The sequence below is a fragment of the Doryrhamphus excisus genome, linkage group LG16 (genome assembly GCF_037039965.1).
Source record: "Doryrhamphus excisus strain RoL-2023G ecotype Guam linkage group LG16, RoL_Dexc_Guam_v1.1, whole genome shotgun sequence".
NCBI classification, from domain to species: Eukaryota; Metazoa; Chordata; class Actinopteri; order Syngnathiformes; family Syngnathidae; genus Doryrhamphus; species Doryrhamphus excisus.
Genome location: NC_136372.1, coordinates 12656428 through 12683485, shown reverse-complemented (window position 1 = coordinate 12683485; position 27058 = coordinate 12656428). Strand labels below are relative to the sequence as shown.

Genomic DNA, 27058 nt, shown 5'->3' with positions numbered 1-27058 from the left:
TCACGGGTACTGGTTAAGCCCGGCATGCATGTTTACTGATTCCAATAAATCAATTAACAAACAAATCTGAAGAGCCATAACAACTCTTTCAAGGGAGACAGGACAAAAGAAACGTCTGTTTCCCATAAAAGCCGAAATTCCCATTGTATTCAAGAGTCAAATTACCCACTGAGTACTATAAAAATGTCCATGTTGGCCAAATGAACGACTCGCGACCCCTCCTGACAGCTCACTGCATTCCCCCCACTATTTGAGAAGCGCCGGTTTAAGTTGAGGAAGTAGGTGGGACTTGTGTGAGAGTTTGGTGACGAGTGAGTCAAGGAAATCGACTACCCGACTGACATCAGTGAGTGAGTTGTAGAATTCCACTCAGTAAAAGAAATCGAGTTTACTGTCACTAAAATGGGCTGACACAAACAAAAGCCCTGTTTTATTCTAGCTAACCAATAAAAACACACGTCCACACGTCAGACCAATCACAATCTAAGACAGTGAATATATCGTCCACTACAGACCAATCGGAAGAGTGTGTCTTGTGACGTCAGTCGTCAGCTGTTTTTGTTTTGCTTCCTTTTTTCGCCTGACGGCGGTGTACCTTCTCGACGAAACGGCTGGACTGCAGTGTGAATTAGATCCTTTTTCCAAGGAGTAAAACCTCCGCCAAGGCTTTTACAACTCACTCGCACGTCGAGTGCTCCACTTTTCTGACAAATTGGCGTCGTCTTCCGCCGACATCGAGCGAAGAGGTTCAGCCGATCCCAGGCCTCCAGTCCACGGCGGAGGGAGGGAAGGAGGTCGCTGGGAATCGGAATGGAGGCAGGAGAGGGTGCCGGCGGGCCTGCTGGACCGGGAGGACCGGGAAGACCGGGAGTCCGGTTTGGATGCGCCTCCTTCAACCAAGACTCCACGTAAGAAGAACGCATTCTTCATATTTTCATGAAAACAATTGCAGCTAATTAGGAGACGGTGTTTTTTCCCCCTGCTAAATGGGTAGTGGTGCATTCCAGCACACATACATCATGCTGGAGCAGGCCCACCCAAAACAGCTTGTATATGTGTATGTTATGTACATTATAAAATAACAGCACAGTTACAGTAACTTCCAAAACACAAGACGGATGTTTGCTGTGAGATGATCTTCAAGTTTCTTAACTTTAACATGAATGACTCATTCTGAAATGCATACTCACTTCAAGTCAATGGTGGCACAGCACAGCTGCTACAACATAATTACACATTGCATCATGCTCCTTTGCAGCACAATGATGGGTGGTGTGCCATCAGGGCCAGCAAAGCCTTCTCTGCTGGCCTGGTTTGACTTTAGTTTTAGTTAACACGGACAATGTCCAAACACATTAATCTTGTAAAAAAAGAAGAGATGCTTTACACTAGATTTGTGTAAAATGTGTCCAAACATATTCTTGCTACAGCATTGAAGTTTTTAGGTCCACTGATATTATGTGGTTCAATTCCACCCTCGGCCATCTCTGTGTGGAGTTTGCATGTTCTCCCCGTGCATGCGTGGGTTTTCTCCGAGTACTCCGGTTTCCTCCCACATTCCAAAAACATGCTAGGTTAATTGGTGACTCCAAATTGTCCATAGGTATGAATGTGAGTGTGAATGGTTGTTTGTCTATATGTGCCCTGTGATTGGCTGGCGACCAGTCCAGGGTGTACCCCGCCTCTCGCCCGAAGACAGCTGGGATAGGCTCCAGCACCCCCCGCGACCCTCGTGAGGAAAAAGCGGTAGAAAATGAATGAATGAATGATATTATGTGTGTTTTGCAGGTCACTGGCTTTGGGAACCAAGACTGGGTATAAGCTGTTTTCTCTGACCATGGTGGATAAGCTGGACTGCATTCATGAGAGTGGTTCGTATGGGTCTTCAACCGCATGTGGGAAGTTTTTCCAGATCAGTGGGTCCATAGCATGATAGCGTGTGTCCTTACGTTCGTTCTCTTCAGGAGCTCCATGACAGCAAGGCTTTTTAAACCCATGTGTTCCATAGCTTTGTTCATATTAGAATGAAGGGCACTATGTCTTGTCTTCAATTCAAGACTTTGTAACTATGGACATGTAGGGTGTGTCCTCATGTGTCTGTTTTCTCCTAGCAGAGATTTGTGATGTCTACATCGTGGAGCGTCTCTTCTCCAGCAGTCTGGTGGTTGTGGTGAGCACCAGCGTACCGCAGAGTATGAACATCTACCACTTTAAGAAGGGCACAGAGATCTGCAACTACAGCTACCCTAACAACATCCTGGCTGTCAAGCTCAACAGACATGTGAGACAACCCCAATGTACATGTGCTGCTTGCTGGAATATCGATTATTATTTATATGTTATGTCTATTATCACACATCAAGCCATGTTTCTACCCATCATTGCAATTCAGTTAAGCAGGAATGATGCTTTAGCATCGCACCCTGTGCCTGCATCAACAATGACATGTAGTACTTCCTACATAGTACTTTCTTTCTGGTGCCAAAACAAAATATCATGCAAATTGAGCACCTGTGAATATGAATGTGAATATGAGCAGTTTACATTTTTAAGGCGGTCCAAAATACATAGAAAGCATTTTACTTCCTGCACTATTTCCATCACGGTATGCTAGTCATAGAAATAATCATCAATGAAATGCTTTGTTTTGCAGAGGCTTGTTGTGTGCCTTGAGGAGTCCATTTATATCCACAACATCAAAGATATGAAGCTGCTGAAGACTCTTCTCAACATTCCATCCAACCCTTCAGGTCAGACACGGTGCAGTGAAAACAACGCGCCACACTGCATTGATGCAGTAATTCATGCAAAAGGAGGTCCAACCAAGTATTAAGTATTCTAAAACACTACCAAAACTTATTTTGGTAGCGTATCCTAACGTTTTAGGATAGTACTTGTTCATGTATGCCAGGGTTTTAGGACAGTACACGTCCTCTTTATCCACCAATCACATTCACAGAAAGCATGCTGCATTCATGAACAGCAACATTGTCTGATGATTATAATAATAATGATAATCAGCATTACAACACAAGTTGGTGGTTCTTTGCACATTTTATCTGGTTGTTGGTTTTGCTCTGATTATTATTATTATTATTATTACTACTAATAGTAGTAGTAGTAGTAGTAGTAGTGGTGGTGGTGAACTCCTGTGTCTGTCCAGGCCTGTGTGCTTTGTCTACCAACCATTCCAACTCCTACTTGGCCTACCCCGGCAGCGCCACCGTGGGAGAGATTGTCCTTTATGATGCCAACAATATGGTAAGAACATTTTCAAGTCCAAATAGATATCTTAGAGTCATGGGAAGAGTAGTTGTGCCAGTGTGAAATGGTATTTCTCATGTGTGTTGCTGGTTTCAGAGCACAGTGACAATGATTCCGGCCCATGACAGTCCTCTGGCAGCTCTTTGCTTCAATGCTTCAGCCACCAAACTTGCCAGCGCCTCTGAGCGGGTAATCCACACCAGCATGGACCTCATTTCCAAGTCAGGTCTGACTTGTATGGAGTTCATGTTAGCACATCGGTTGATGACTTAACAATGTACACTCACATGTTTGATAGTTTACATTTAGAGAGGGATCGATGCAAAATTTAGTAGAACATTAGAATGACAGGGGGGTGGTTGCGTTCAAAGACACCATATCATTTAAGTTGAATTCATCTTTTAAGTGGATTTTATGAGCATATTTAAATGCTGAGAAGAATAGCCGCAAACCAATCCAGGGTGTACCCTGCCTCAAGTCAGCTGGGATAGGCTCCAGCATATCTCCCTGACCTTAGTGAGGATAAGCAACATGGAAAATGTATGGATTGATGAACTTTAGTGTTTGCTAAAAATATTTTTCATGTATGGTTGAGTGTTACGTACAATGTTACTGTTATTTATCCAGGCTGAACACGGACTACTTTACATGATATCATGCTATACTATTTGTCCAGCATTGGTCCATGAAAAGATGGAATATTTGCATAAATCTAAGATGTGCGTTAGTTCTTGGCAAAATCTACTTCTGAAGAACGTTTCATACAACCATAAAGTGTATTGTTCTTGCAACGAAACATCTTCAACATCTTCTCGTATGTCTATAGGGTACCGTAATACGAGTGTTTTCCATCCCTGAAGGCCTACGTCTCTTTGAGTTCCGGCGTGGCATGAAGAGGTCAGACACATGCTGCATTCACTGTACATACTCTACATAAGTGTATACATCATATTGGACATCCTGTACATGTGTATATACATCATACCATACAGTACGTACTGTACGTGTAAATAGAAATTATGTAAGTGTGTGTTGTGTTTTCCTGCAGGTATGTGAACATCAGCTCTTTGTCCTTCAGCCCTGATGGACACTTCCTTAGTGCTTCCAGCAACACAGAAACGGTGCATATCTTTAAACTGGAAGAGATGGGACCAAGGTACACACACATACTGTACTGTCAAAGTCATATATGTAGAACAGAAAAAATAGTGGTCATGATTGAGTGTATTTTCAGTACGCATAAAATGACATTGAAGTACATCGCACTTTTATATTTACACAATTCAACATGTGTGATTTATTTTTCTTGTTTGTAGCCTGTGTTACCCTTATCATGGAGTTTGTAGTCCGCTTTTATAGTAGTTTCAGTATATAAGTGGTGTGGAAAAATATTTTGGGGGCCCAAGGAAAACCTTGCCATCGTGGCCCTCCACATCTTTGTGGACAAAGGTTGTTTTTGGTCAAACGTGTGTGAATAAGTGAATCAGATGCCCGGCTGTCCACCCCCACCTGCTGCCCTGTTTGCCCTTAGATGGGACCCTACCAGCTTGCTACAATTCCAGGTTAGAGCAGGACAGCCCACGCTGGTGTAGAAATGTGAATGAATGCTTGGCAGCCACATTTGCATCTGTGGATACGGGTGTAGGTAACCATCACCAGCATGTGACTGTGGAGTGAATGATTCATGGCTTTGATTCTGCTCTAGTGGCGATGCCAGCTGGTCAGCCTACGTGGGGAAGATGTTCACAGCAGCCAGCAGCTACCTTCCTGCTCAGGTATCCGGTATGATGATCCAGGACCGCGCCTTTGCCACAGTTCACCTCATCACCTCCAGCCAGAGGAACGTTTGTGCCCTGACCGTGTGAGCCTCACTTGTTCATGTTTTCTTCTTAGCTCCTCCCTGCAAGCTGTAGAATAGTTTGAAAAGACCATCGATCGTTTCAGCATCCAGAAGCTTCCGCGTTTGCTGGTGGCCACCGCTGATGGACAGCTCTTCATCTACAATGTGGACCCACAGGACGGAGGTGAATGTGTGCTGGCGTACAAACACAGGTCAGGCTCACATGATGTCCTTTCTGGCTACAAAGCAAATCTAAATCTATTTTTACACCAATACGTTTACATAAAGCATATCTATCTCATCCTCTTTCAGGCTGTTTGGTGCTGATGAAGACCAGGATGATGCTGATAAAGAAATAGATGCAGAGAGCACAATGCAGGCGTGTCCATCCTATGCTGCAACTGCTGCCTTACCGGCTGCTGGTCCCGTCGCTCCAACGCTGACTGGTTAGTTGTCACACACGCTTCTCTGAATCCGATTTGCTGAGAGAATTGAATACCGCAGTGATGCAAGGAAGTCTTCATCCAAAATGGAGTTGGTGGAATTCCAAGGTCCCTTGTCTGCCAGGGAGCCAACAATAGGTCATTACTAATAAAATGACTTGCAGAGGATGGTTCAAATTGTGGCGTAAAGGTCATTTCCGTGAAGTGTTTACATTGACGGGCCTAATATTTCACTCCTTGATGTTTCCTCCAATCAGGCTACTCTGAAGATGGAGGAGCAAAGAACGGAGATGTGATCCCAGAACACGAGCTTGCTGATGGACCTGTACGTCTGGACGATGAGAACGAGTTTCCTCCTGTGAGCATTCCGAAGTGCTAATTAAGCAAGCTACCACAGCAGTAAAAGCGTGCATGTGTGCGTGTCCAACTGTAGCGGCATATCTCTTCGACAAAGCAGCACGTGTGCGTTTGTGGTATACTAATACAAACACATGCACACGTGCGTGCATGCAGCATAGCTGACACGATTGCTCCTCCGTATTTGGCTTTCACAAACTTGATCATAGAAAGCATTGAAAATAATCCACCAAGTAAAGACGTTACCTCAATGAGCAGTCAGACATGCTATGATGTTATTTATAACCTTATTATTCAGCCGTCTATGATGATCACGTTAGTATCGTTTTGAATGCATTTACAAAGGGAAAGGCATATGAATAAAAAGGAGAACGCAAGATGTGATTGCTCCCAAAGACACTGTGTGGCAGCGAGATCAACCTCCACCACCTTCCTGTTGTCGCTCATGTCAGCCATCACATCTTGAATGTTCTTCGTTGTTTATATGCATTTCACATAGTTTTCTGCATGGAAAGTCAAATGATGAAAATGTGTTTTGTGCTAACATTTTTAGCTTTCTGCACCAGATGAATTACATTGATATGATGTGGTATTTTGTGTATTTTCTGTTTGTTCCAATGTACTTGCATTCAAAGTACAGAATGTGCTGGAATATTTTAATATGAACTTTTACACAAGTACAGCCCTCACATCCGACTTGTATAGCTTTGTTGTCAACACACAGCCACGATTGGATCACTATCTACAGCGTCCTACACTAAACATGTCCAAATCATCTGCTTGATGCATATACTCTATGTAGTGTGAGCACTAACAATGCCTTCATCCTCTTGGGCTTGGTAACAATGCCTTCATCCGCTTGGGCTTGGTAACAATGCCTTCACCTTCTTGGGCATGGTGACAGGGGCTTCATCCTCTTGGGCATGGTGACAGGGCCTTCATCCTCTTTGGCATGGTGACAGGGCCTTCATCCTCTTTGGCATGGTGACAGGGCCTTCATCCTCTTGGACATGATGACAGACCTTCATCCTCTTGGGCTTGGTAACAATGCCTTCATCTTCTTGGGCATGGTGACAGGGGCTTCATCCTCTTGGGCATGGTGACAGGGGCTTCATCCTCTTGGGCATGGTGACAGGGCCTTCATCCTCTTGGGCATGGTGACAGGGCTTTCATCCTCTTGGACAGGATGACAGACCATCCTCTTGGGCATGGTAACAATGCCTTCTTCCTCTTGGGCATGGTAACAATGCCTTCGTCCTCTTGGACATGGTGACAGGGACGGGCTTCGTCCTCTTGGACATGGTGACAGGGACGGGCTTCATCCTCTTGGACATGATGGCAGACCTTCATCCTCTTGGGCATGGTAACAATGCCTTCTTCCTCTTGGGCATGGTAACTGCCTTCTTTCTCTTGGGCATGGTAACAATGCCTTCATCCTCTTGGGTATGGTGACAATGCCTTCGTCCTCTTGGACATGGTGACAGGGACGGGCTTCATCCTCTTGGGCTTGGCGACAGGGCCTTCATCCTCTTGAACATGGTGACATTGCCTTCATCCTCTTGGACATGATGACAGACCTTCATCCTCTTGGGCATGGTAACAATGCCTTCTTTCTCTTGGGCATGGTAACAATGCCTTCTTTCTCTTGGGCATGGTGACAATGCCTTCATCCTCCTGGGCATGGTGACAGGGACGGACTTCATCCTGTTGAACATGGTGACAGGGCCTTCATCCTCTTGGACATGGTAAACCAAAAAAACAACACTAAACCAAAAAAATACAAAACAAAAAAAAACACTAAAGCAAAAAAACACTGAACCAAAAAATACTAAAGCAAAAAAAACACAAAAACAAAAAACAACAAAAAACAACAAATATAAAACCAAAAAAAAAAACACTGAACCAGAACAAACACAAAAGCGAAACATATAAAACCAAAAAAGCACTAAACCAAACACCCACCCACCAAAAACTATTCTTCTATTATTATAAGATTATTCTACTCTGTAAGACTATTCCATAAGGTGCATGTGTGTGCATGTATGCATGCTGTGTGCGTGTGCATGCGTGTGTGTTGTGGAAACTAACCGTCAGCGTGTGGCTGTGTTTTGGTAGATTAACGGGTGCCGTGACGGAAGTGGAGTCGGCCAGGGGAGGCGCTCCTGAGCGGGGAAAGGGACGCGTAGAGAGCCCAGCCAGCAGACTTAGGGAATCACAATCATGAAGAAGTACATTTGAAATGGTACTTTCCTAAAGTACTCTGTGGTACTCTGGTCATTGTGTTCCAGAATAATACGTTAGAGAACCGTTAAGAGAACATTTCAGAATTTCTTGGCAACTTGAAAGGAAATCAGAGTTTCTGTTTCGGAAGTATTTCATGAATATTTGAGGTGCATGCCAGTACAGCAATAGAACCATAATGTTCTCTTTTACGTGACAGATATTGTATTTATGTGCATTATTGTAGCAAAATATGATTATTATTCAAATTATTATTCATGATAACAGGTTTATGTTGAATTTCTACAGGTTTTATGTACTGTATTGTTTGTAACTATTATCATTTGTATAACAAAGTTTGCACACGACCAAAACTAATGAAAGAAAAGAGGAAATAAACAAAGACAGTGGCATTTCATCCAAGAATACTTTTGTGTTTCCCAGCTTGTAGAAGATTTGAAGCATAGTTGTGTTGCATAAGAGCGTTTAGCAACCAAAGTCCAGCATGCTAAAGCCATTTCCGTCATTTCACATTCACTCTTTGCTGAAAAATCTCCTTCGTCGGCTTTGATCCCAAATTTCATTCTTCTTTTCAAATATTTCAACTCGGCACGTATGCAAGTGTGTGCTGTTCAACACCTTGGGATTTGTTTCATATTATGATGTATTCCATACTAAAGAAAACTCATTAGAATGTTAAATATTAAGCTAAAGGGATAAATATTACTTTATAGGATGTACTACATAATCAAGTCTAATAGTCCACTGCTTCCATCCTATCTTTTGTGCACTTGTTATGATGTCATAAACATAGAGATAATACATAGAACTATGTCATATAGTGCTTAGCATGCCCTTGTTATGATGTCATATACACAGAGGTAGTACGTATATGTATATATATTGCTATATGAGATCAAGGTATGACATAAATCGAGGCATTAGTGAACGGCTTAGTTTTTTTCACGACTTTTCATTTGTGCAAATATTGTCTGAGAAATTCCATGTTGTTCCCATTTAAAGTACTGTGTACAGTGTAAATTCACTGTACCTTCAAAATAAATCAACCCCACCATGAATTTATTGGCAATGTGTCAGTGAAGGTCAAAACAATGCAGGTTTTCTCTCCATCCACTTTCTCCTGGAAAGAAAAGCTGCAGTGTCTCGGCCCTCCGTGCCATGAGTTCGAAGTATGACAACAAAAGTGAGTCCCGCTGTACAAATTGGAGCCAAATAGCCGTTTCCCCTAAGGTCATGTGACTAAGAGGTGTGAATTGAGAGCAGGTGTGAAATTTGCTGATATCGGTGAAAATGGCGCAACTGTGAAGATGTAGAAGAAGTATTAGTCTACATAAAGATATGGTAGACTACAAGATGATTGCCGGGGAGCTGCAGCACGGCAACCGAGACAGGACGGCTTCTTCCACCAAAGAAGGTGAGTGCACATGCTCACTGTCATATCCAGAGGTTCATTCATTGTGTTTATAAAATAAACAAAAGTGTTAGCAGCATTGTTCTGCATGACTGTCTCTTCTCTTCTAAAGCCTCTTCTTTACGAATGACCATGTTCGAGAAAGCCTGGAAAGAGTCTGCTGAAGACTGTGCTCTGATGAGACCAAGATAAATTTGGTGTCAAGCATTTGTGGTGGCAACCATATTAACTAATTGTATCCTGTAAAATTATTAAGTCTTTATTGATGTGCTGTTTACTTAATGCACACACAGTATCCGCTCTGCTAATATTGACCAAGTAGAACATTGGAAAAGCCAATAACACTTGCGGAAGGTCCTTGAACACCTCTTTTGCTTCTAACACTAGCTCCAATGCAATAAGCTATATATATATATATATATATAGCCTATTGAACTATAACATACATAGAAATAGTCCTAGGGCCAATTTACTCCAAAAACTGATGTGTCCTATATCACATATGTTATATTTATATTTGCCACCATTTTAACATTAGCATTATATTATGAACGCACCACAACTTGAAATATCAGGTTTGTTTTCATTTAGCTTTCGACTCAATGGCGGACACGTGACGTCATGTTGTCACAGCTGTTAGCACGTAGCACGAGCTGTGTTGCTCTGAGCCGCACGCGGAAGCGATGCGCGTTCATGACAGAGATTTGCGCGGCCTCGTTTGAATACCGGCTGAAGCCGGTATGTAGCTGCCAGAACAGGCCGGGGACGTAGCGATGGTTTAAGGTGATCCTAAGATGCTGCCGCCGCCGCATTTGGAGCGTTTCTCTTCCCAGGAAAGGTCCACCGACTCTCGGCAAATGTGCATTTCTTAGCCACGTTGCTAGAATGTCATGTTTTAAAGGTAAGTTGTCGATGTCGAATATATGCTACTAATATATACTACGTCATCATCGCTAATTTACTAAGTGAACTACATTTTAAATAGTATTCAGGAGTTTTTTTAAAAAACACTCTTTTAAAAATACTATATATTAAAGCAGCAGTCTTTTTATAAATAGTATATATACCAACAGCATCTTTAAAAAATAATCTTTTAAATCTAATATGTTTCACCAGCAGTCCCTTTTGTTAAGGTTAGTCATAATAATGGTGGAAAACACTGTTAATATGTATGGCTGCTTTGTTAGTGGAAACAGCAAGGAGATTAATTGTTAGCCACCTTGTTGCCTCAGAAAGCCTGGCATCCCCATCCTTACCCTGCACTGCGGATATTTGCAACACACGCTTGCTTTTAGAAGAGACAAATGGAACATGTAACATGCTAAATATGGAATGAATTCTAGTACAGACAATCGCCATGGAGATCCCATCCTTTCATCAGTGCTTTCATCAGCTTCAACAATGAAGCACTTAGACCACGTCAAGTCCATCTTTATTTTTCATCAACTAACTTTGTCAAAGTGTCAAATGGTAATGGTAAGAATTAAAAGTGTACTTGTCCCACACTCCTAAAACTCATATACTATTATTATTACGCAAGGCAGTGATTACTTTCACTCCTGAAGCCAAAGTACCATAGTAAACATTAATTATTCACCTGCATTCTCTGACGCTGTCTGCAGATGTTACATCATGAATCTCAAGCCGCATAACGCACGCAGGGAGGAACACTCGCTATCTGGCCACAAGGAAGTTGCTGGTTCAAAATCCAGTCAGGTTAGGTGGTTAATGATGGAGGCGTGACATTAAACTCAAATCAAAGTAGCAGGAAGGAACATAAATTCTTACATCTTCCATTTTAATAATTACTAAATGACATCATCATCAATCCATTTTCTATACCACTTATCCTCACTAGGGTTGTGGGTATGCTGGAGCCTATCCCAGGTGTCTTGAGGCGAGAGGCAGAGCTAAAAGCACTACTGGTTACGCTAGCTGCTGGTCATTTTTAGTTGTAAATGGAAAGGCATAGCAGCTTTTTAAGACCTTAATTGATGGCAGTTGTTCTCCTTGCAGCCATGAGGGGGTCCGATTCCTGTGGTTTCCTGGGTCCAAACGTTTACCCAGCGGTACCCGATGGTGGCTGGGGCTGGGCTGTCGCTGTCGCCTTCTTTCTGGTGGAGATCTGCACTTATGGGACCCTGAAGAGCCTTGGCGTGTTTCTCCAGGATTTGATGGACGAATTTGGGGAGAGTAACAGCCGGGTGTCATGGGTCATCTCCATTTGTGTCTTCATCTTCACCTTTACTGGTGAGTCATTGCATGAGCTGGTCACGCCCTGCTTGCTTGCTTTAGCACGGGCAAATAACACAAGCACAGAATCCACACGAGTGATCGTTGGCATTATCATGCTGTTTCTGACCCACAGCCCCCCTGTCCACCATGTTAAGCAACCGCTTTGGCCATCGTCCTGTTGTAATGATTGGGGGCTTCCTCATAAGTCTGGGAACCATCAGCTCCGCCTTCAGCAACTCCATCAAGGAGATGTACATCACCATTGGCATGGTCTCAGGTAATTAATAAGCACATCGCAGCCATCTGTTTGTGCAGCTCTTTGTCGTCTGCCGTGCTGCGTGGTCTTTACATGACGACTGTATGCACCCAAGCAGACACCTTTTGTCTGACACCTTGTCTGCTTTCAAACAAAGGGACTTCTAGCAGTGTCAGCAGCCAAATCTGTTCCCTCCAGAACTTTCTATCATGCCCTAATTCGATGTCTAGGAAGGGCGGCCAGAACTGCTGTTGTACATTGTGATGAAAATCGTGTTTTTCCGCATCAAAGAAGCAGCAGAGGAAGAACTCGGACTGTATCGAAGTTAAAAATTGAATTGGTGATAACGCTTTTTTTTTTCTTGGACAGAAAGCACTGCTAGCTCTCCCACCCTGACAGCCATGTCTGCCTATGAAGCCAGCCCAGCTAACTCCACCATCCTTCTCTTCTCTCCCCGTCTCTTTTTTTTTTTTGTCTTTACATGCCTTTGTCTTGCAGCTGCTGTAGCAGATCTCCACCAAGCGACCTGCCCGCTCTGACAGGAGTGACACCTTGATCTTTCAGCCTAGCCATGCAGTGTTCCCTACCATGCGGACCAGTGGCTGTCATGCCCCCTTTTTCTTGTCTCCTCTTTGTTTACAGGCCTGGGCTACTGCCTCACCTTCCTCCCCACCCTCACAATTCTGGCACAGTACTTCTCCAGGCGGCGAGCCCTCGTCACCTCCGTCGCGTCCTCTGGAGAATCTTTCGCAGTGTTTGCGTTTGCTCCAGGTGAATGTTCAGACAGTGAACACACAATGTTCCACACCTAGCTACGTCTTTGGAGAACGATGAGCTTAAAGTTTTAAACATCAATCCACAGCCAGATACATCCATTGATCAAGTGGAATGTAAACATGTATTGTTGTTGCTCCTAGCTTATCCATCATCTATGTGATACTATGTCAATTACAGTATACAAGTCAGTGAAGTGGCTTTGTCTTCTTGTCCGCAGCCTTCACCATGCTGAAGGAGCACATTGGCTGGCGCTACTGTTTCATCGTTCTTGGGATTTTTCAGGCATCTGTCATTTTCTGTGGCCTCGTCCTTCGTCCAATCGTCATCGAGCCCATAAAGGAAGGCAGTCCACTGGGAGAGACACTCTCTTTGAAAGAATTGGAGGCTGTTTATGAGCTGGAAAACGAACAAACCAGAACCTCCATCAGTTCAGGAGTATCCCGAGGCTCAGAGGACTCGGGTGTTACGTCCCTCTCTGCCTCAAATGTGGACTTGAGGATTGCAGGTGCTGAAATCAAGGCAGAATGGGAGATGCAAGATAAAGAGGGCCAGGAGTCGTCATTGGCCACACCCGTCTCTCCGCTCAAGGATGAGGACGGGCCCGAACACGCGGCCGATCCTCCTGGACCCCACGTAGCCAAACTTCTGGACTTCTCCGTCCTGAAAGATGGTGCATTCATCTGCTATTCCCTGTTTGGCTTGTTCGCCACACTGGGCTTCTTTGCCCCACAGCTCTACATTATCCAGCTGAGTAAAAGCCGTGGCGTGGAGCCCAGCATGGCCTCATACATGCTCTCTGTGATGGCGGTGGCTGAGATCTTCGGTCGTCTCTCCATCGGGGTGATCCTGAACAAAGTCAGCTGCAGAAAGACACTAGTCATGTTGTGGTGTGTTGTCTTTTTGTGCCTGGTACTGGTGGCTTTCACAGTCGTATGGGACTTCTGGGGCCTGGTGCTTTGCTCTGCCCTTTATGGCTACTTCCTGGGCACGGTGTGCTCCACACACATTCCCATGCTGGCAGAGGAGGATGTGGTGGGCATCCAAAAGATGGCATCATCTGTGGGAGTATATGTATTTATTCAGAGCATCGCTGGGCTCGCCGGACCCCCGTTAGGAGGTAGAATTTTTGTTTATTGAATGTTAAATGTTAAAATATTGAATGTTAAAATGTTTTTTTTTTTCTGTAGGTGTGCTAGTAGACATGACAGACAACTATGGCGCCGCCTTCTACTCCTGCGCTGTTGGGATGGGTCTCGCTGCCATCTGTCTTGCTCTAGTAGGTCCTGCCAAGTCTGGCATGTGCCAAAGATGGAACGGTGGGGTTGTGCTGGAACAGGAGATCCAGGCCCAGGACATTGACCAGACAGATTTTTTGGAGGTGGACATGGCAGTGGAGGACAGCCCCATTAGGCAGGCTTTGAATCACGACAGCACCTGTGTATTATGAGCCAAACCTAACACCACCCCAGAAGATCGTCAGCCACACTGCAAGAGCACCACCACTGCTGCTGCGTTCCTATCTCAGGTCTCACGCTGACAAGCTTGAAGTTCCTCATGGAGACCAAAGACAACCATGATGAGGACACCTCGGCCCTATTGTCACACACCTCCACATCAGCGTGACATCACTAAGCTAGAACTGAGCTAAGCTAGGACAACAGTAGATCTATCTCAGGAAAAGGCATACGATCTTCGACATCACTGCTGGATGGCAATGACAAGCTAGCCTTAAATGTTTGCAAGAGAAAAGTCAAAACACCTCATGGCTTGCAGAGGTCTGGAGATAGCTCCATGCATGTGATGCAACTAGAGATAGCTCCATGCATGTGATGCAATGACAAAATATCTAGCCTATCTATGCACACAGCCAGCCTACTCTGTATTTACTGTAAAGTTTACCACCAGTCCTTGTTTTGAATCGTGTCACGTGACCCTGAAGGCTGTGACACTTGGCAACATTTTGTACAAGCCTTAAAAATGTGATTATGTTACATAAACATGGCTTTTATTTCCTTATTCTTGGTTTGGGATCAATAGCACTCCTTTCCACCCAAGACTATTGATACACGTGAAGGTTTACACTCATGGATCAATAGCGTTCAGTGGAAAGAGCGCTACTTTCTATTTGGAAAGAGCTCTACTTTCCACTGAAATATTGATTATTGACACATGGTTTACAGTCATGGGATGCCATGTTGTTAAGGAGAGACTGACGCAAGACTCTAGTAGGTTCCCACCCACCCCCAAAAGTCACTGTTTACCTTTATTTCAACTATTTTTATTCCTTTTTCATGGCAGTTTTCCAACATTCCTAAGTGGTGTATTGATGTCATTGTGTGTTTTCAATAAAAGTTGCCACAAATGGAGAACTTTGATGTATCTTCATAAACCTGTCAGCTTATGAACAACTAGTTTAAGGACTGTGATGTATCTTCATAAACCTGTCAGCTTATGAACAACTAGTTTAAGGACTTTGATGTATCTTCATAAACCTGTCAGCTTATGAATAACTAGTTTAAGGACTTTGATGTATCTTCATAAACCTGTCATCTTATGAACAACTAGTTTAAGGACTTTGATGTATCTTCATAAACCTGTCATCTTATGAACAACTAGTTTAAGGACTTTGATGTATCTTCATAAACCTGTCAGCTTATGAACAACTAGTTTAAGGACTCATCGTTGTGTCTTGTCATTGCTCAGATGAAAAAAAAAACATGGAAAATGATGAGCAGAAGGCCAACGCCTGAAATCATTCGAGAATATTCCAAGTCCCACAAGTCGGGAGGGTATTCCAGGAAACTACTCAGATGAGGGAAACTGGGGTTTCCATTCCAAAAAGAGGACTGTTAAATTTGCAAACCTTTTTTCATCTTCTTATCCCTCCTGCTGAACCTGAAGCAGTTCCTTGGTAACCCACTAGCAGGACACAGGATGAGCTTAATCCACAAAAAGGGCTGCCAGAGTTGAGTTTATTCCATGAATATGGCTGCCAACTGACATACTGTATGACACATTTAATGGCAAACGTAGAAAAACAAGAGTACTGCCCAAATTAGTCTTGTTCCCAATAAATGGTGACACCCAATTAGTCAGGCAGTGAAACAGACGCACTTTTATATTCCATTTTTAGTTTTTATTTTTCTATCTCAACCCAACCGGTTGAGACAAACAGCCGCCCCACAGAGCCTGGGTTCTGTCCAATGTTTATTCCCAACTGAGTTTTTCTTTGCCTCCGTCACCAATTAGAATCAGAATCAGAAAAGGTTTATTGCCAGGTATGATCAAACACATACTAGGAATTTGTTTTGGTATAGTAGGTGCAGACACATCTATTAAAAAAAGAATGAAAAATACAAAATATACAGAATAACAGTATAAATATATGTACACAGTCTGTTTTTTGTTGTTATTCCGGAAGTGCAGTCTGATTGTTTTTCCTAAATGACTTGCTCATGTGGGGTTTCAGTTCAGTTGTTTTCGTTTGTGACCTTAATGTGTAAAATGCCATGACATAACAATATTAATACATGGAGTTTAGTCTAAGTTACCACGGCCCGGCTTTCAACTCAACACCCCCACTAACCCGCTTCCAAAAAAAACGTACCCTTAAATCAACTAATTAGGACACAAAATACGTCGCTTTGCCTCGTGCACGTATGCGCGTACATGTGAGGACGCGTATGGACACGCCGTGAGAATAAAGGCAGTGAATTGAAGCATGAATCTTTTATGTTTGCTTTAGTTGTTATTTGTGTGCTGTGTATGAGAAACAATTAAAGTCAACCATCGTTCTACGGTCTGCTGGGGCGCCATGAAGCAAACAATGCAAACATTTATTTGAGTCCCCTACGAGCGCCAGTCTTTGACAAGCATTATTTGATAAGTTTTACAGACATTACTTTGTGAGTCAATGCTGACAGGACTGAACCGCTAAGGCGTTTCCAAGACAACGGGAAGCCAACAAAGTCATCAGAACGAAGTCATTGCTCTCTGGCCAAAATGAGCTCCAAGTAAGAAATATGTCTTTAATTTAGTGCATAAGTTACTATGGATGGAATTGTGCTCGTTTCATCGATTTTTTATTTTGCCAAAAAAGATTGAACGTCATGTCCGAAAGTGACGCTTTATGAGATGTTAGCTAACGTCGGAGAAGTTGATAATATACTACTTTTCTTTCCATGTCGACTAGAAATCCTAAAGATGTTACGAGTAACGACCTTCAAACGACCAAGTCTGGCAAGTATAAGCGTTTACAAGAGCATGGTTTTAGAACCACATGATGTAATAGTGAGTGCGTTGCCTTCAGGAACCTTGTTTACCTTCTTGAACCCGGTGGGGAAAGCTTGTTAGGTTGCTCTCAATGGTGAATTTCTTGCTATGTCCCAGGTACAAAAAAAGCATACCAAGGAATTAAAGGCCAGATATCCCAAATCCCAGGACTTTCCCCAGTCGTCGGCGCTGTCGGTCCAGAGAAGAGCATTGGGAAAAGAGTTGGAGTCCTTGACAGCGATTCGGAATACACCAGATTGGCAAAACAAGGAGGCCGCAAAGGTACACAAGCTACATCTTCATTCTGTTCATTCTATTCTATCCAAATTACTACTATTATTACTGATATATTACCATATCAGTATACTTTATCTACAGTTATGACCGGATATTACTATATTCTAGTATAATATCTGCTACATATACTATAGCATTATATTTATTCAGTTGTAAGACAGGATATTACAATATTGTAGTATATTTAATGTTGGCCTCATGATTAGTATGTTGTCCACCCAGAAATGAGACTCGGAAGTACTAGGTTTGTCTCTGCATTTGGACAGGACCTGCTGGGATAGGCTCCAGCACATGACCCAAGTGAGGATAAGCAGCGTAGAAAGTGAATTAATAACTAAACATAATATATAATATAAAACTCCAGGAAGAAAAGTAAATGAATAATTCAGTACTAAGAGTAATGGTATTATTAAGACAGTATCATCGCTCTTGTTAGAGAATATTACTATGTTTTGTTCTTTATTCACAGGACTTCTGTACTTTGATGACACCACTAAGAACAAGTCATTATCTGCAGACATGCTGCTGGATACTCCAATAGACGCCCGTGGCAACCTCAGGTGCATGGAAATACTTCTTATAACAACTTATGCTGTTTACATGTGATATTTTATTATGGTTATATTTGATATTGTGGTAGACCCCGCCACCTAAACATAAGGATCCAGTACGGACAGTGTTGGGTGGCAGTCGAGGGCTGGCATCTGGGGGAGGCCTGGTCTTTTGTCCAATTTGCCTTTTGGGACATTGAATGTCCCATGTTTGTGCGAGAGATTGAGATGTTCACTCACTTCAGCCCATAGTTGGGTTCTGGAACCAAACTCCTATAGAAGAGCTGGACCTTGTTCTACTATGGAATTGCACCAGTTGAGAGGTGGAACGCTGGCTGCAGGGTGGATGTCCCGGGAATGTCTTCCAACATTGTGTGGAAGCTTGGAACAGCACCTATGGACAAGCAGATTGTGGTGGTGGTGGTCCCCCATTTCAGGAAGGGTGCCAGCAGGGTGTGTTCCAAAGACAGAAGGCTCACTGCTCCATAGTCCTTAGTGTCTCTGGGATCTGGTCCGGATCCCTCCATGGTGCAATGTTCTGGGTATGCCCAGCTGAGAAGATGCCCCAAGGTACACCAAGGACGCCTAAGAGCGATTATGTCTTGCAGCTGGCATGGGAGTGCCTTGCTGTCCTCACAGTAGAATTGGGACCACCTGGGACCAGGAAGTCTGGGCTTAGAGGAAAAGATTTTTTTTTCTTACTTGTGTTTATACTTCATGTTCTTGTCTTGCACTTTTACACCAGTGTCATTTGCACCAAAGAAAGGAAAAACCCGGAATCTTCTTCACAAAGGCCCCAACCTCCTTTTTGGACAGACAACATGTCAGCATGGGAGCGAGATGACGGCAGCAAAGACAAGGTGAATATACAAAGCAGGGGGAAAAGATGAAGGATGAGATTGTAACATTTTCCGCAAAGATGTTTTGCATGTTTTTTCACCCATCCTGCTCTTGTCAGTCCACTGAGATTGTACACCAAAGCTGGCTTTCTTACCAATACAATAATTGTCCATCACTTCACTACTGATATCAACCATCAAATGTATCGTATCGTCAATGTTTTTTGTGTTAAAATACACATTGTATATACACTGTAGAATTATCAAAATAGTTCAGTGTGTGTAGTGAATTATAGAATAAAATGAAAAGAACCTGCGGACATTCCAGAAAGAAGCGGACAAATAGTCCTCATGTGAACAACTGGACCATGTGACTTTGTGTTGTGCAGAAAAAGAAGGTTCCTGACAAACAATTGGTCCAATGGCAGACATCTGGTCTAAGTAAGGACGCCGTCAAATACAGGAGGACGTAAGTTTTTGGACTGGAAATTGCACTACATTATTGTAACAGGATGTACTTGGGTCACTGATTATAATCAGAATGATTATTATTATTATTATTATTGATAACCAGTGCTTGTGTGGGTTTCCTCCCACGTTCCAAAAAAGAGCTTGTACATAGTGTAGGTGCTTGTGTATGTATGTTCCCTATCATTGACTGCTGTTCAGTGTGTGCAATGTTAAGCTGTGGTAGCCTCCAGCTCACAAGTAGCCCTAATGAATACAAGTGCCATAGAACTTGTGGATTAATCGTTAAATTAATCTCTGTAAAAGTCCTAAACTGTACTAGCTGATGTAAGAAATGTTTCCCGCAGAAATTCTACCATGAAAACCTCCCCAGTCAACATGTCAAAGCTGTTGAGTTTTGGTTACGCAGAGGACGACAAACCATCAACTCACGATATTGAGTCAAGTGAAAGTGTGGAATTGTCTGGGTCACTGTGAATTATTTATTTAATATGCTATATCAAAACCAATAATAATAAAAAAAATAACTCTGATATGTTCAGGATAATGACTACTCCTTTTTATTTAATCTTGCAAGTACTGGGAAAATATGTTGTAATACAACAGCACTAGAGTCAGTACTGCTTGATTCCACGACTAATGAATTTAGACAAGAGCGGCAATTATTTGGTATTACATATAGTACAAATTTTAATGAGTTTTGGGGGCGTGGTGTTTGTGGATATCACCCCCCCCCCCCCCCAACCCAAGGCTGGAGCTCAAGCACATGCCCGTAGTGTGCGCGCACATGCACGTTCAAGCAGTCTCAACAGTAGCTCGTCACTAGCATGCTCTGAGCAGGAATACAGGAAGGATACACTGTTTTAGAACGCCAATGTATCAACTGCAGTACCCGATTGTATCAGGTTGTACTTTTAGCTCTAACTTTGTTGCATTGAGGCTTGGCAGTAGTCTGAAAAAAAACTTGAGTGACACTGGGGATTCCGACAACTTCGAACACCGCAGTGATCGCGCTTCAGCTGCCATCAAAAAGAACTGAGTGAGATTTTGGATTCCGACGTCTTTGAACGCAGTGGCAGAGTTTCCAACTACCATCAGAAAGAACCGAGTTGAGTTCGGGGATTCCGTTGACTTTGAACGGAGCGGTGTACGCCTTCAGCCGCCGTCAGAAAAAAAACTTGAGTTCTGAGATTCCGACGACTGTGAACGCAGCAGCTGCCATCAGTCTTCCTCGTGAGCATCGATGAAGTTCTCTCAAAGATGGCGGACTTCCTGCCGTCCCGCTCCGTTTTATCTGTCTGTTTCCCTAACTGTCTCCTCACAAGCGGCGAGGCAGAGCAGTTACGGAAATCTAAGGAGATAGACAAGTGCCTTGTTAGAGATAAGACATACGTTAAAAGGCTAGTTAAAATCCTCTTGCTTGGAGCAGGGGAGAGCGGCAAGTCTACTTTCCTCAAGCAGATGCGTATCATCCATGGGCAGGACTTCGATCAAAGGGCCAAAGAAGAATTCAGAGCTACAATTTATAGCAATGTTATTAAAGGTAAGTCGACGGTGAACACGTTTGATTTGTCCCGTGTTGTTGCTGCTCTGCTGTGACTGTTGGTTATGTGACTTTGGAGTGTAAGAAACTTGGGTAGCTATGCTAGCTGCACGTTGACTAGCAAGAAACGCCCATGTTGTTTGTGTTCGGGCTTTCCAGACGTGGCCTGAAACCTTCAACTCCACAAAATAAACAATTGTGTGCTTTATTGCTATGTAAGTCATACATGGCATGGTTAACTTTTGCTCTCGTGTCTGTCAGTGCACAAACATTACAATTTTAACATTACAATATGTAGCAATGTTACCAAATGAACAGATTTGTAAAATCAAGTCTGTGATATATTCTATCTGATAAACCATTTTTATTTGATATCTCATTCACTTCTCTACTGCTTTAACATTTAGTCAAGACAAAATCTGACCTTGGCCGTACTACAAAAATATATACATAATAATACATTTAAGTACGTCCGCTCGGACTCTCCTAAATATATGCACACTGTCAGATTTTCATCGCTAAAATACATTGCTACAATATATCAAATATCACAGTAACCTCTCTACTTTCTGTCAACATATTGTCAAAAAACAATATTGCGGAAGTACAATCTGTGTATATAATATAATACAATAATTTCAGAAAATATATCTATACTAGAATTCAGTTTAAGTTGCATGGTGCCTGTGAACACACACAATGGCTCATAATAACGTAATTGAAGTGTGATTCAGCTACTATTAAAAGAGACTAGCTTAGGCAAAGTACATTTTTAGACGTGTGTATCTTTTAGCTTGATTTAAAGGGGAACTGCACTTTAAAAAAAAAAGCCCATTATTCACAATCTTTTTGTGAAACGCGAAGACATTTCTTCCCCTTTTCTGTGCATTATGACGTGAGAAAACGAGTGAATACCAGCTAGCTAAAATGCACACCATTGGGACATGGCTACTTTGGCGCTAACAGCTACTTTGTCAAAACAAAAAAATGTAAAAATTTTAGTTTTTGTTGACGGAATTAGCGTTCGTTCCGATCGATGGCTGTGAGAAATCAATGATGTTCTGATGTTTTAAATAATCAAAATACTGTAAGTATTACATGTTATCGTCAATGTACTTGTTCATGCATGATCACACAGCAAGTATATGAAATGACAAAACTTTGTTAGTTAATAGGGTTTTGTAGTCGAAATATGTGTGTCTTAATGACTTGCATTGTTAGCTAGCTCATGTTAACTTGTTTTTAAATGGTAATCATGATTAATACATTTAAAAAATGATTCATTTGATGAAAATGTGTAATTACTCGCCTAATATATATATATTAGGGCTGCATCCCGAAGCTTGTATATTTAGTGTGTAATTCATATGGCTTTACATCTGTCCAACTAGTGTGTAAGATATTTAAGTACATTTTACATATGTTAATATGAATGTCATAAAGAAACAGCCACATAACAACAATCACATGGCCCGGAAATGGAAGTGAAATTTGATGACGGAAGCGTACTTCATTATATGACTTGTGGTTTGTAGCTCAGACTGTGGAATCAAAATTTTACATCGTTTTAAATCGTCATATCGTGATACATCCCCAAAATATCGTGATATATGCTAAGATCCATATCGCCCAACCCTAGTTGTCTTCAAGGTTGGCAGGTCTGTGAACTAAAGGTTCAATAGGTGAAATATCCATCTACGAATACATGCGCTATTGCACCCTATATTGGATTGGAAACTATGTTCTTACACCTGTTTCAGGTATTAGAGTGTTAGTGGATGCTCGAGAGAAGCTGCACATCCCATGGGGCAACTTGTCTAATCAGCGACATGGAGATATGTTGATGGCCTTCGACACCAGGGCTATGATGGCCCATGGCCATGGTCTGGTCCAGCCCAAGGTTTTTCAGCACTACCTGCCATCCATCCGGGCCCTGTGGACTGACCAGGGAATCCAGACAGCCTATGACCGTCGCAGAGAATTTCAATTAGTAAGTTCCTCTGTTGTTATTTCTCGTTCCTACAACCTGGATAAGCGACAAGATTTTTACCAGGCACCGAAATCTTCCGCTGTAACTAGTTCTCCAGCTACACTCAGGATTTTGAGCATTGTTAAATTGACACCAGTCGAGACATTTCCACATTTTCAGCAAAGAAAAACAATGTGTCTCTTTTCCACTCTTTCTCAGGGGGAGTCGGTGAGATATTTCCTGGACAATTTGGAAAAGCTCGGACAGTCGGTAAGTCCCTCGGACACTCGCTGTCCCCCATCATGCTAGTTGTGATGGTCTTCAGTCTGTTGTGTTGAAGCGGTTTGCTTCCACACACTGCACTATTGCCATGTTGCTTCCGGTGCAGCCATACACCCAACACCCAACTCGTATTTGATGCCTCACCACATAACTGCTAGTCTAACACTTTATCTTCATAGAAGCACTCTCAAACGTATGATATTGTCTTCCTTGATCAAGCTGTGCTCCTCACCATTCGGCTTGTTATAAGCCATAAATGGTGATGTTTAAAGTTCTTTTTTTCCCCTCCTAACTAGTATAATGGAGCACAATCACTTACATCAATCTAACTCACTTAACGTGTAGGTGTGGCCACAGTATTGACAGGCGTGTTGTGTCTGCTGTGTAAATAATGCGATATAATACCATATTTATATTAGCTCCAAGTGCCGCTTGGTGTAAACAAGGTTGAACTTGCCCTTTTTATTCCAAGTCAGGATCATACCAAACACTATGACCCATTGCCCTCCACCCCAGGAACATGTCATATGTGGTTTCATCAACATTCACAAAAAAGGAAAAAAAAACATCCATGCATCCATTTTTATGTCTCTTACCCTCACAAGGGTCACGGGTAGTCTGGAGCCCATCCCAGCTGACTTCAATCACAGGGCAACAAAAAATAATAATATAAATAATAACAGCATTGACCAAAAATATAATTGGAAACACATCAGAACCAGCCAAGAAAATTCCAGTTAATCCCACATTTATCTCGATAATCATTTGCTTATTATTACCAATGAGGTTCACTGATTTTAAAAATGTGAATTTGATCTTCTCAATCCAGGACTACCTCCCCGGCCAACAGGACATTCTCTTGGCCCGAAAGCCCACCAAGGGTATCCACGAGTACGACTTTGAGATCAAGAATGTGCCTTTTAAAATGGTGGATGTTGGCGGTCAGCGTTCTGAGAGGCGACGATGGTTTGAATGCTTCGACTCTGTCACGTCCATCCTTTTTCTTGTCTCCTCCTCCGAATATGACCAGGTGAGTACCTGACACTCTGATGGAGACCATCACTAGTTTAGTTTCTTACTTTCCATCTGCAGTACCCAGAGCAGGTAGATTAAAGCAATAAAAGACGCTCAACATCCAAATGGTATATCCAACTGTGTACTCATCCATCTACAGTTTTATGAATTAAAAAGGTTAGCCTCTCAGAAGACTCAAACCAAAATGTATCCTTAACAGAAATACATTTTACCCAAAAGAACTACTGCAAATCCAGTCCAAATAGTCTTGTCCTTTTAAGAAAGTACTCGTAATATCAATTAATGATGTCTATAAAATACACCTGTCACCTCTCCACTACCATGGGCAAGACCAAAGAGCTGTCAAAGGACCTCAGGTTTCCCAAGATTGTAGACCTGCACAAGACTGCACTGGACCACAAGAACTTAGTACAAAGCCTCATGAGAAAGCAGCTGAGTGCAGCTACCGTTCAAATGCTTCCTTTGTGTTTGTCGGTCTTTGTGAGTGTTAAGCTTAGAAAACCAGCTGGGGATCATATACTTATTTCCCCTATGTGAAAAGCTTGGCCAATGGCTGGAACTGCAGATTGATTATATGCGCAGTATAATAATAATATAATATAGCCTTTATCATCACAGTAACCATGTATGCATCCATAACTCCAGGTTCTAATGGAAGATCGGCAAACCAATCGACTTAGTGAGTCCCTCAACATCTTTGAGACCATCGTCAACAACCGAGTGTTCACCAACGTTTCCATCATCTTGTTCCTGAACAAGACTGACCTGCTGGAGGGTAAGGTGAGGCAGGTGTCCATCAAAGACTATTTTCCAGAATTCTCAGGCGACCCTACCAGCCTGTCGGACGTCCAAAACTTCTTGGTGGAATGCTTTCGTAAAAAGCGACGGGAGCAGCAGCAGAAGCCACTTTACCACCATTTCACCACAGCGATCAATACTGAGAACATCCGCCTGGTGTTCCGTGATGTCAAGGACACAATCCTGCATGACAACCTCAAGCAGCTGATGTTGCAGTGAGAGGAAGGTCGTGTGGGAAAAGGGGGAGGATGATGATGGATGTGTGGAGATGGACAGACTTTGGTGGTAGGATGTCTTGGTCCTGTCCACCAGCAAGCCTGCGAGGGGAACAGGTCACCTTCCTTCACCCATCCACAACTCCCTCCCTGACAGTGACCATCGTGTCTTCTTAAGGACTTTGAATTCTAAATGGAAGCCACCACTACTAGCAACAATCCCCATTGCTTTCTATCTGCCTTACTGAGCATATACACTGTGACACTGCCCAACATGTACCCTTCCAACCACTGGAATGACCTCTGACCACACGTTTGGGGTGTCGCAATGGCCATCAAGGGAGTCAAATGGGAGACTCGTTTCATCTTGGTGTGGTGTCGGAACTGTCCCCAGGTCCCGCCTTTTCAAAAGCACATCCTCTCCATGTGTATTTTGGCAAGGTAATGTTCATTCCTTGCTTCATGTCAGTCAGTTTGAATGAACATTTAGAAACGTGTTAAATTATATATAGGTTCGCAGGAACCACCAAATTATGAAAAATGTGACTTACTGTATTCTTTGGAAAATATGGCAAATGGAATTCTAATCATTTAGTTTGTCTTTCTAATATGATATACGTAGCTTTGCATGCTGCGTTAATGTTAAGTGATTGACACTTGGATTCGTAACTACTGTAGGACTTAATTCAGTTTTATGCAAACTTGTAAAACTTGACGCCATTTGCTGTAGCTCACCTTCGTTGTGATTTGAAGCTAGCCCCATATCTTGCATTCTCATGAATCCGTTGTCAGCTTCCATCCCTGCGTAATCACCAACGTCCTTATGTGTGAATTCTGGATGAATTCATATCATCTACATTGCACGTGCAAGTAGGAACCATGATGGACAGTGCAGGTTTGGACATAACAGTCCTTTGCCTGGGGTGTCTGTACTGGACAAATGTAGATCTATGACGAACAATGAAAGTAATTCTATATCTCCATTTGACAAAAACTCATTCCAAGGTTGAGTACAATCTCTTTCAAAACAATGTTTCTCACTGGAAAAGGAAGATGGAAATATATCCTTAGTCGAGCTCTGCCAATCACGAGACACCTTCTATTACCTGTACAATGTTTTAGTTTTGTTTTTTTAATACATTCCACTTTCCTTTTATTATTGATGTCAACATGGGCTAATCATATTGTGCCAAGCAGCCACAACAGAGACATGTTTACCAATTCCGTTGCTATGCTAACCCTCATGTCGCAATAAATTCAAGGATGTATGACCATTGTCAGCCATCTTTTCTACTTGGTAGGGTGTCACTCTTATCTTGCACACAAACATTAGCAAGTCAAAAGAAAAACAAAGCACACTTGAAGTTAATGCAAAGTAGTTTAGCTTAACTGAATAAAATGTCATTTTGCACCTTGCGCTCAAATGCATTGTATTTCAATAGAAATGAGATTGTATTTGGAGTGGGCTGTGTGGCATGTGATACCCCGAGTAATATTTCACATTCGCGTTAACTAGTCTATCGTCAGTAGCAGCATAAAGCCAAGCAGGAATATTAATGTCTGAAGATGACATTTGTAAACATGGTGTTATATTTATACTGACAATCAAGCTCATCTTGTTTGACACATTCAGTATTCAAGAACCTTTAGTTTTTCTTTGGTCTGAGCACTTCACTTTCTTACAGCATATATACAGCGTTGTCTTGATTACTATGAAGTTGCAAACAAAAGGGATAAATGAGTAGCTGGTACATGCTGAAATGTACAAGAACACACTTTATACATTCCTTGTATATTTCTGTACAGTAATACTTATGCTGCTCTGTTTGTCTTAACATGCATCGTCACCAGAAGCTTAGTCCCTTGCTGCCAGTCCCGACAAGTAGATAAGGATAACAGATGGTTAACACAAGTGACAAGTACCGTTTGCATCTTATTAATATTACAATTTTATGTGGTTCTACT

The 27058-nt window shown here is 42.5% G+C and overlaps 4 protein-coding genes across 6 annotated transcripts; all 4 read left to right on the top strand.

Annotated features, from left to right (window-relative positions):
- Positions 1-538: 538 nt before the first annotated feature.
- Positions 539-9242, top strand: LOC131103381 (WD repeat domain phosphoinositide-interacting protein 1). Of its 2 annotated transcripts, none has more exons than XM_058049629.2 (13): positions 539-908; positions 1789-1871; positions 2112-2281; positions 2654-2750; positions 3164-3261; positions 3361-3453; positions 4091-4161; positions 4313-4420; positions 4970-5125; positions 5209-5316; positions 5417-5550; positions 5805-5905; positions 8020-9242. In XM_058049629.2, exons 1-13 carry the CDS (start codon positions 811-813, stop codon positions 8068-8070), a joined length of 1368 nt encoding a protein of 455 aa, XP_057905612.2. In that variant the 5' UTR covers positions 539-810; the 3' UTR covers positions 8071-9242. The 2 variants fall into 2 exon arrangements, with proteins under 2 accessions (XP_057905612.2, XP_057905613.2); XM_058049630.2 differs by having other exon boundaries at positions 2115-2281; positions 8020-9157.
- A 118-nt stretch (positions 9243-9360) lies between these two features.
- slc16a6b (solute carrier family 16 member 6b) lies at positions 9361-15193 on the top strand. 2 transcript variants are annotated; one of them, XM_058049627.2, is made up of 6 exons: positions 9361-9559; positions 11573-11806; positions 11925-12068; positions 12690-12818; positions 13042-13941; positions 14012-15193. In XM_058049627.2, exons 1-6 carry the CDS (start codon positions 9484-9486, stop codon positions 14269-14271), a joined length of 1743 nt encoding a protein of 580 aa, XP_057905610.2. In that variant the 5' UTR covers positions 9361-9483; the 3' UTR covers positions 14272-15193. The 2 variants fall into 2 exon arrangements, with proteins under 2 accessions (XP_057905610.2, XP_057905611.2); XM_058049628.2 differs by lacking the exon at positions 9361-9559 and adding an exon at positions 10273-10457.
- A 1322-nt stretch (positions 15194-16515) lies between these two features.
- Positions 16516-19769, top strand: LOC131103499 (uncharacterized protein C7orf57 homolog). The gene is made up of 7 exons (XM_058049819.2): positions 16516-16837; positions 17017-17063; positions 17214-17378; positions 17863-17953; positions 18690-18804; positions 19173-19252; positions 19599-19769. The coding sequence occupies exons 1-7, from the start codon at positions 16827-16829 to the stop codon at positions 19726-19728; spliced, it is 639 nt and encodes a 212-aa protein (XP_057905802.2). The 5' UTR covers positions 16516-16826; the 3' UTR covers positions 19729-19769.
- A 446-nt stretch (positions 19770-20215) lies between these two features.
- Positions 20216-26361, top strand: LOC131103498 (guanine nucleotide-binding protein subunit alpha-13). Its single transcript, XM_058049818.2, has 5 exons — positions 20216-20794; positions 22555-22784; positions 22983-23033; positions 23875-24075; positions 24726-26361. The coding sequence occupies exons 1-5, from the start codon at positions 20512-20514 to the stop codon at positions 25095-25097; spliced, it is 1137 nt and encodes a 378-aa protein (XP_057905801.2). The 5' UTR covers positions 20216-20511; the 3' UTR covers positions 25098-26361.
- Positions 26362-27058: the final 697 nt, after the last annotated feature.

Excerpts from the sequence above, each read along its gene's own strand:
- LOC131103381 (XM_058049629.2), top strand. The coding sequence starts at position 811 with ATGGAGGCAGGAGAGGGTGCCGGCGGGCCTGCTGGACCGGGAGGACCG. Across the intron at positions 2,751-3,163 it reads CATTCCATCCAACCCTTCAG|GCCTGTGTGCTTTGTCTACC; the intron begins GTCAGACACGGT and ends GTGTCTGTCCAG. Across the intron at positions 4,162-4,312 it reads TTCCGGCGTGGCATGAAGAG|GTATGTGAACATCAGCTCTT; the intron begins GTCAGACACATG and ends GTTTTCCTGCAG.
- slc16a6b (XM_058049627.2), top strand. The coding sequence starts at position 9,484 with ATGGTAGACTACAAGATGATTGCCGGGGAGCTGCAGCACGGCAACCGA. Across the intron at positions 9,560-11,572 it reads GGCTTCTTCCACCAAAGAAG|CCATGAGGGGGTCCGATTCC; the intron begins GTGAGTGCACAT and ends TTCTCCTTGCAG. Across the intron at positions 12,069-12,689 it reads CACCATTGGCATGGTCTCAG|GCCTGGGCTACTGCCTCACC; the intron begins GTAATTAATAAG and ends CTTTGTTTACAG.
- LOC131103499 (XM_058049819.2), top strand. Across the intron at positions 17,064-17,213 it reads CCTTCAAACGACCAAGTCTG|GTACAAAAAAAGCATACCAA; the intron begins GCAAGTATAAGC and ends GCTATGTCCCAG. Across the intron at positions 17,379-17,862 it reads AAAACAAGGAGGCCGCAAAG|GACTTCTGTACTTTGATGAC; the intron begins GTACACAAGCTA and ends CTTTATTCACAG.
- LOC131103498 (XM_058049818.2), top strand. The coding sequence starts at position 20,512 with ATGGCGGACTTCCTGCCGTCCCGCTCCGTTTTATCTGTCTGTTTCCCT. Across the intron at positions 20,795-22,554 it reads TTATAGCAATGTTATTAAAG|GTATTAGAGTGTTAGTGGAT; the intron begins GTAAGTCGACGG and ends CACCTGTTTCAG. Across the intron at positions 22,785-22,982 it reads GTCGCAGAGAATTTCAATTA|GGGGAGTCGGTGAGATATTT; the intron begins GTAAGTTCCTCT and ends ACTCTTTCTCAG.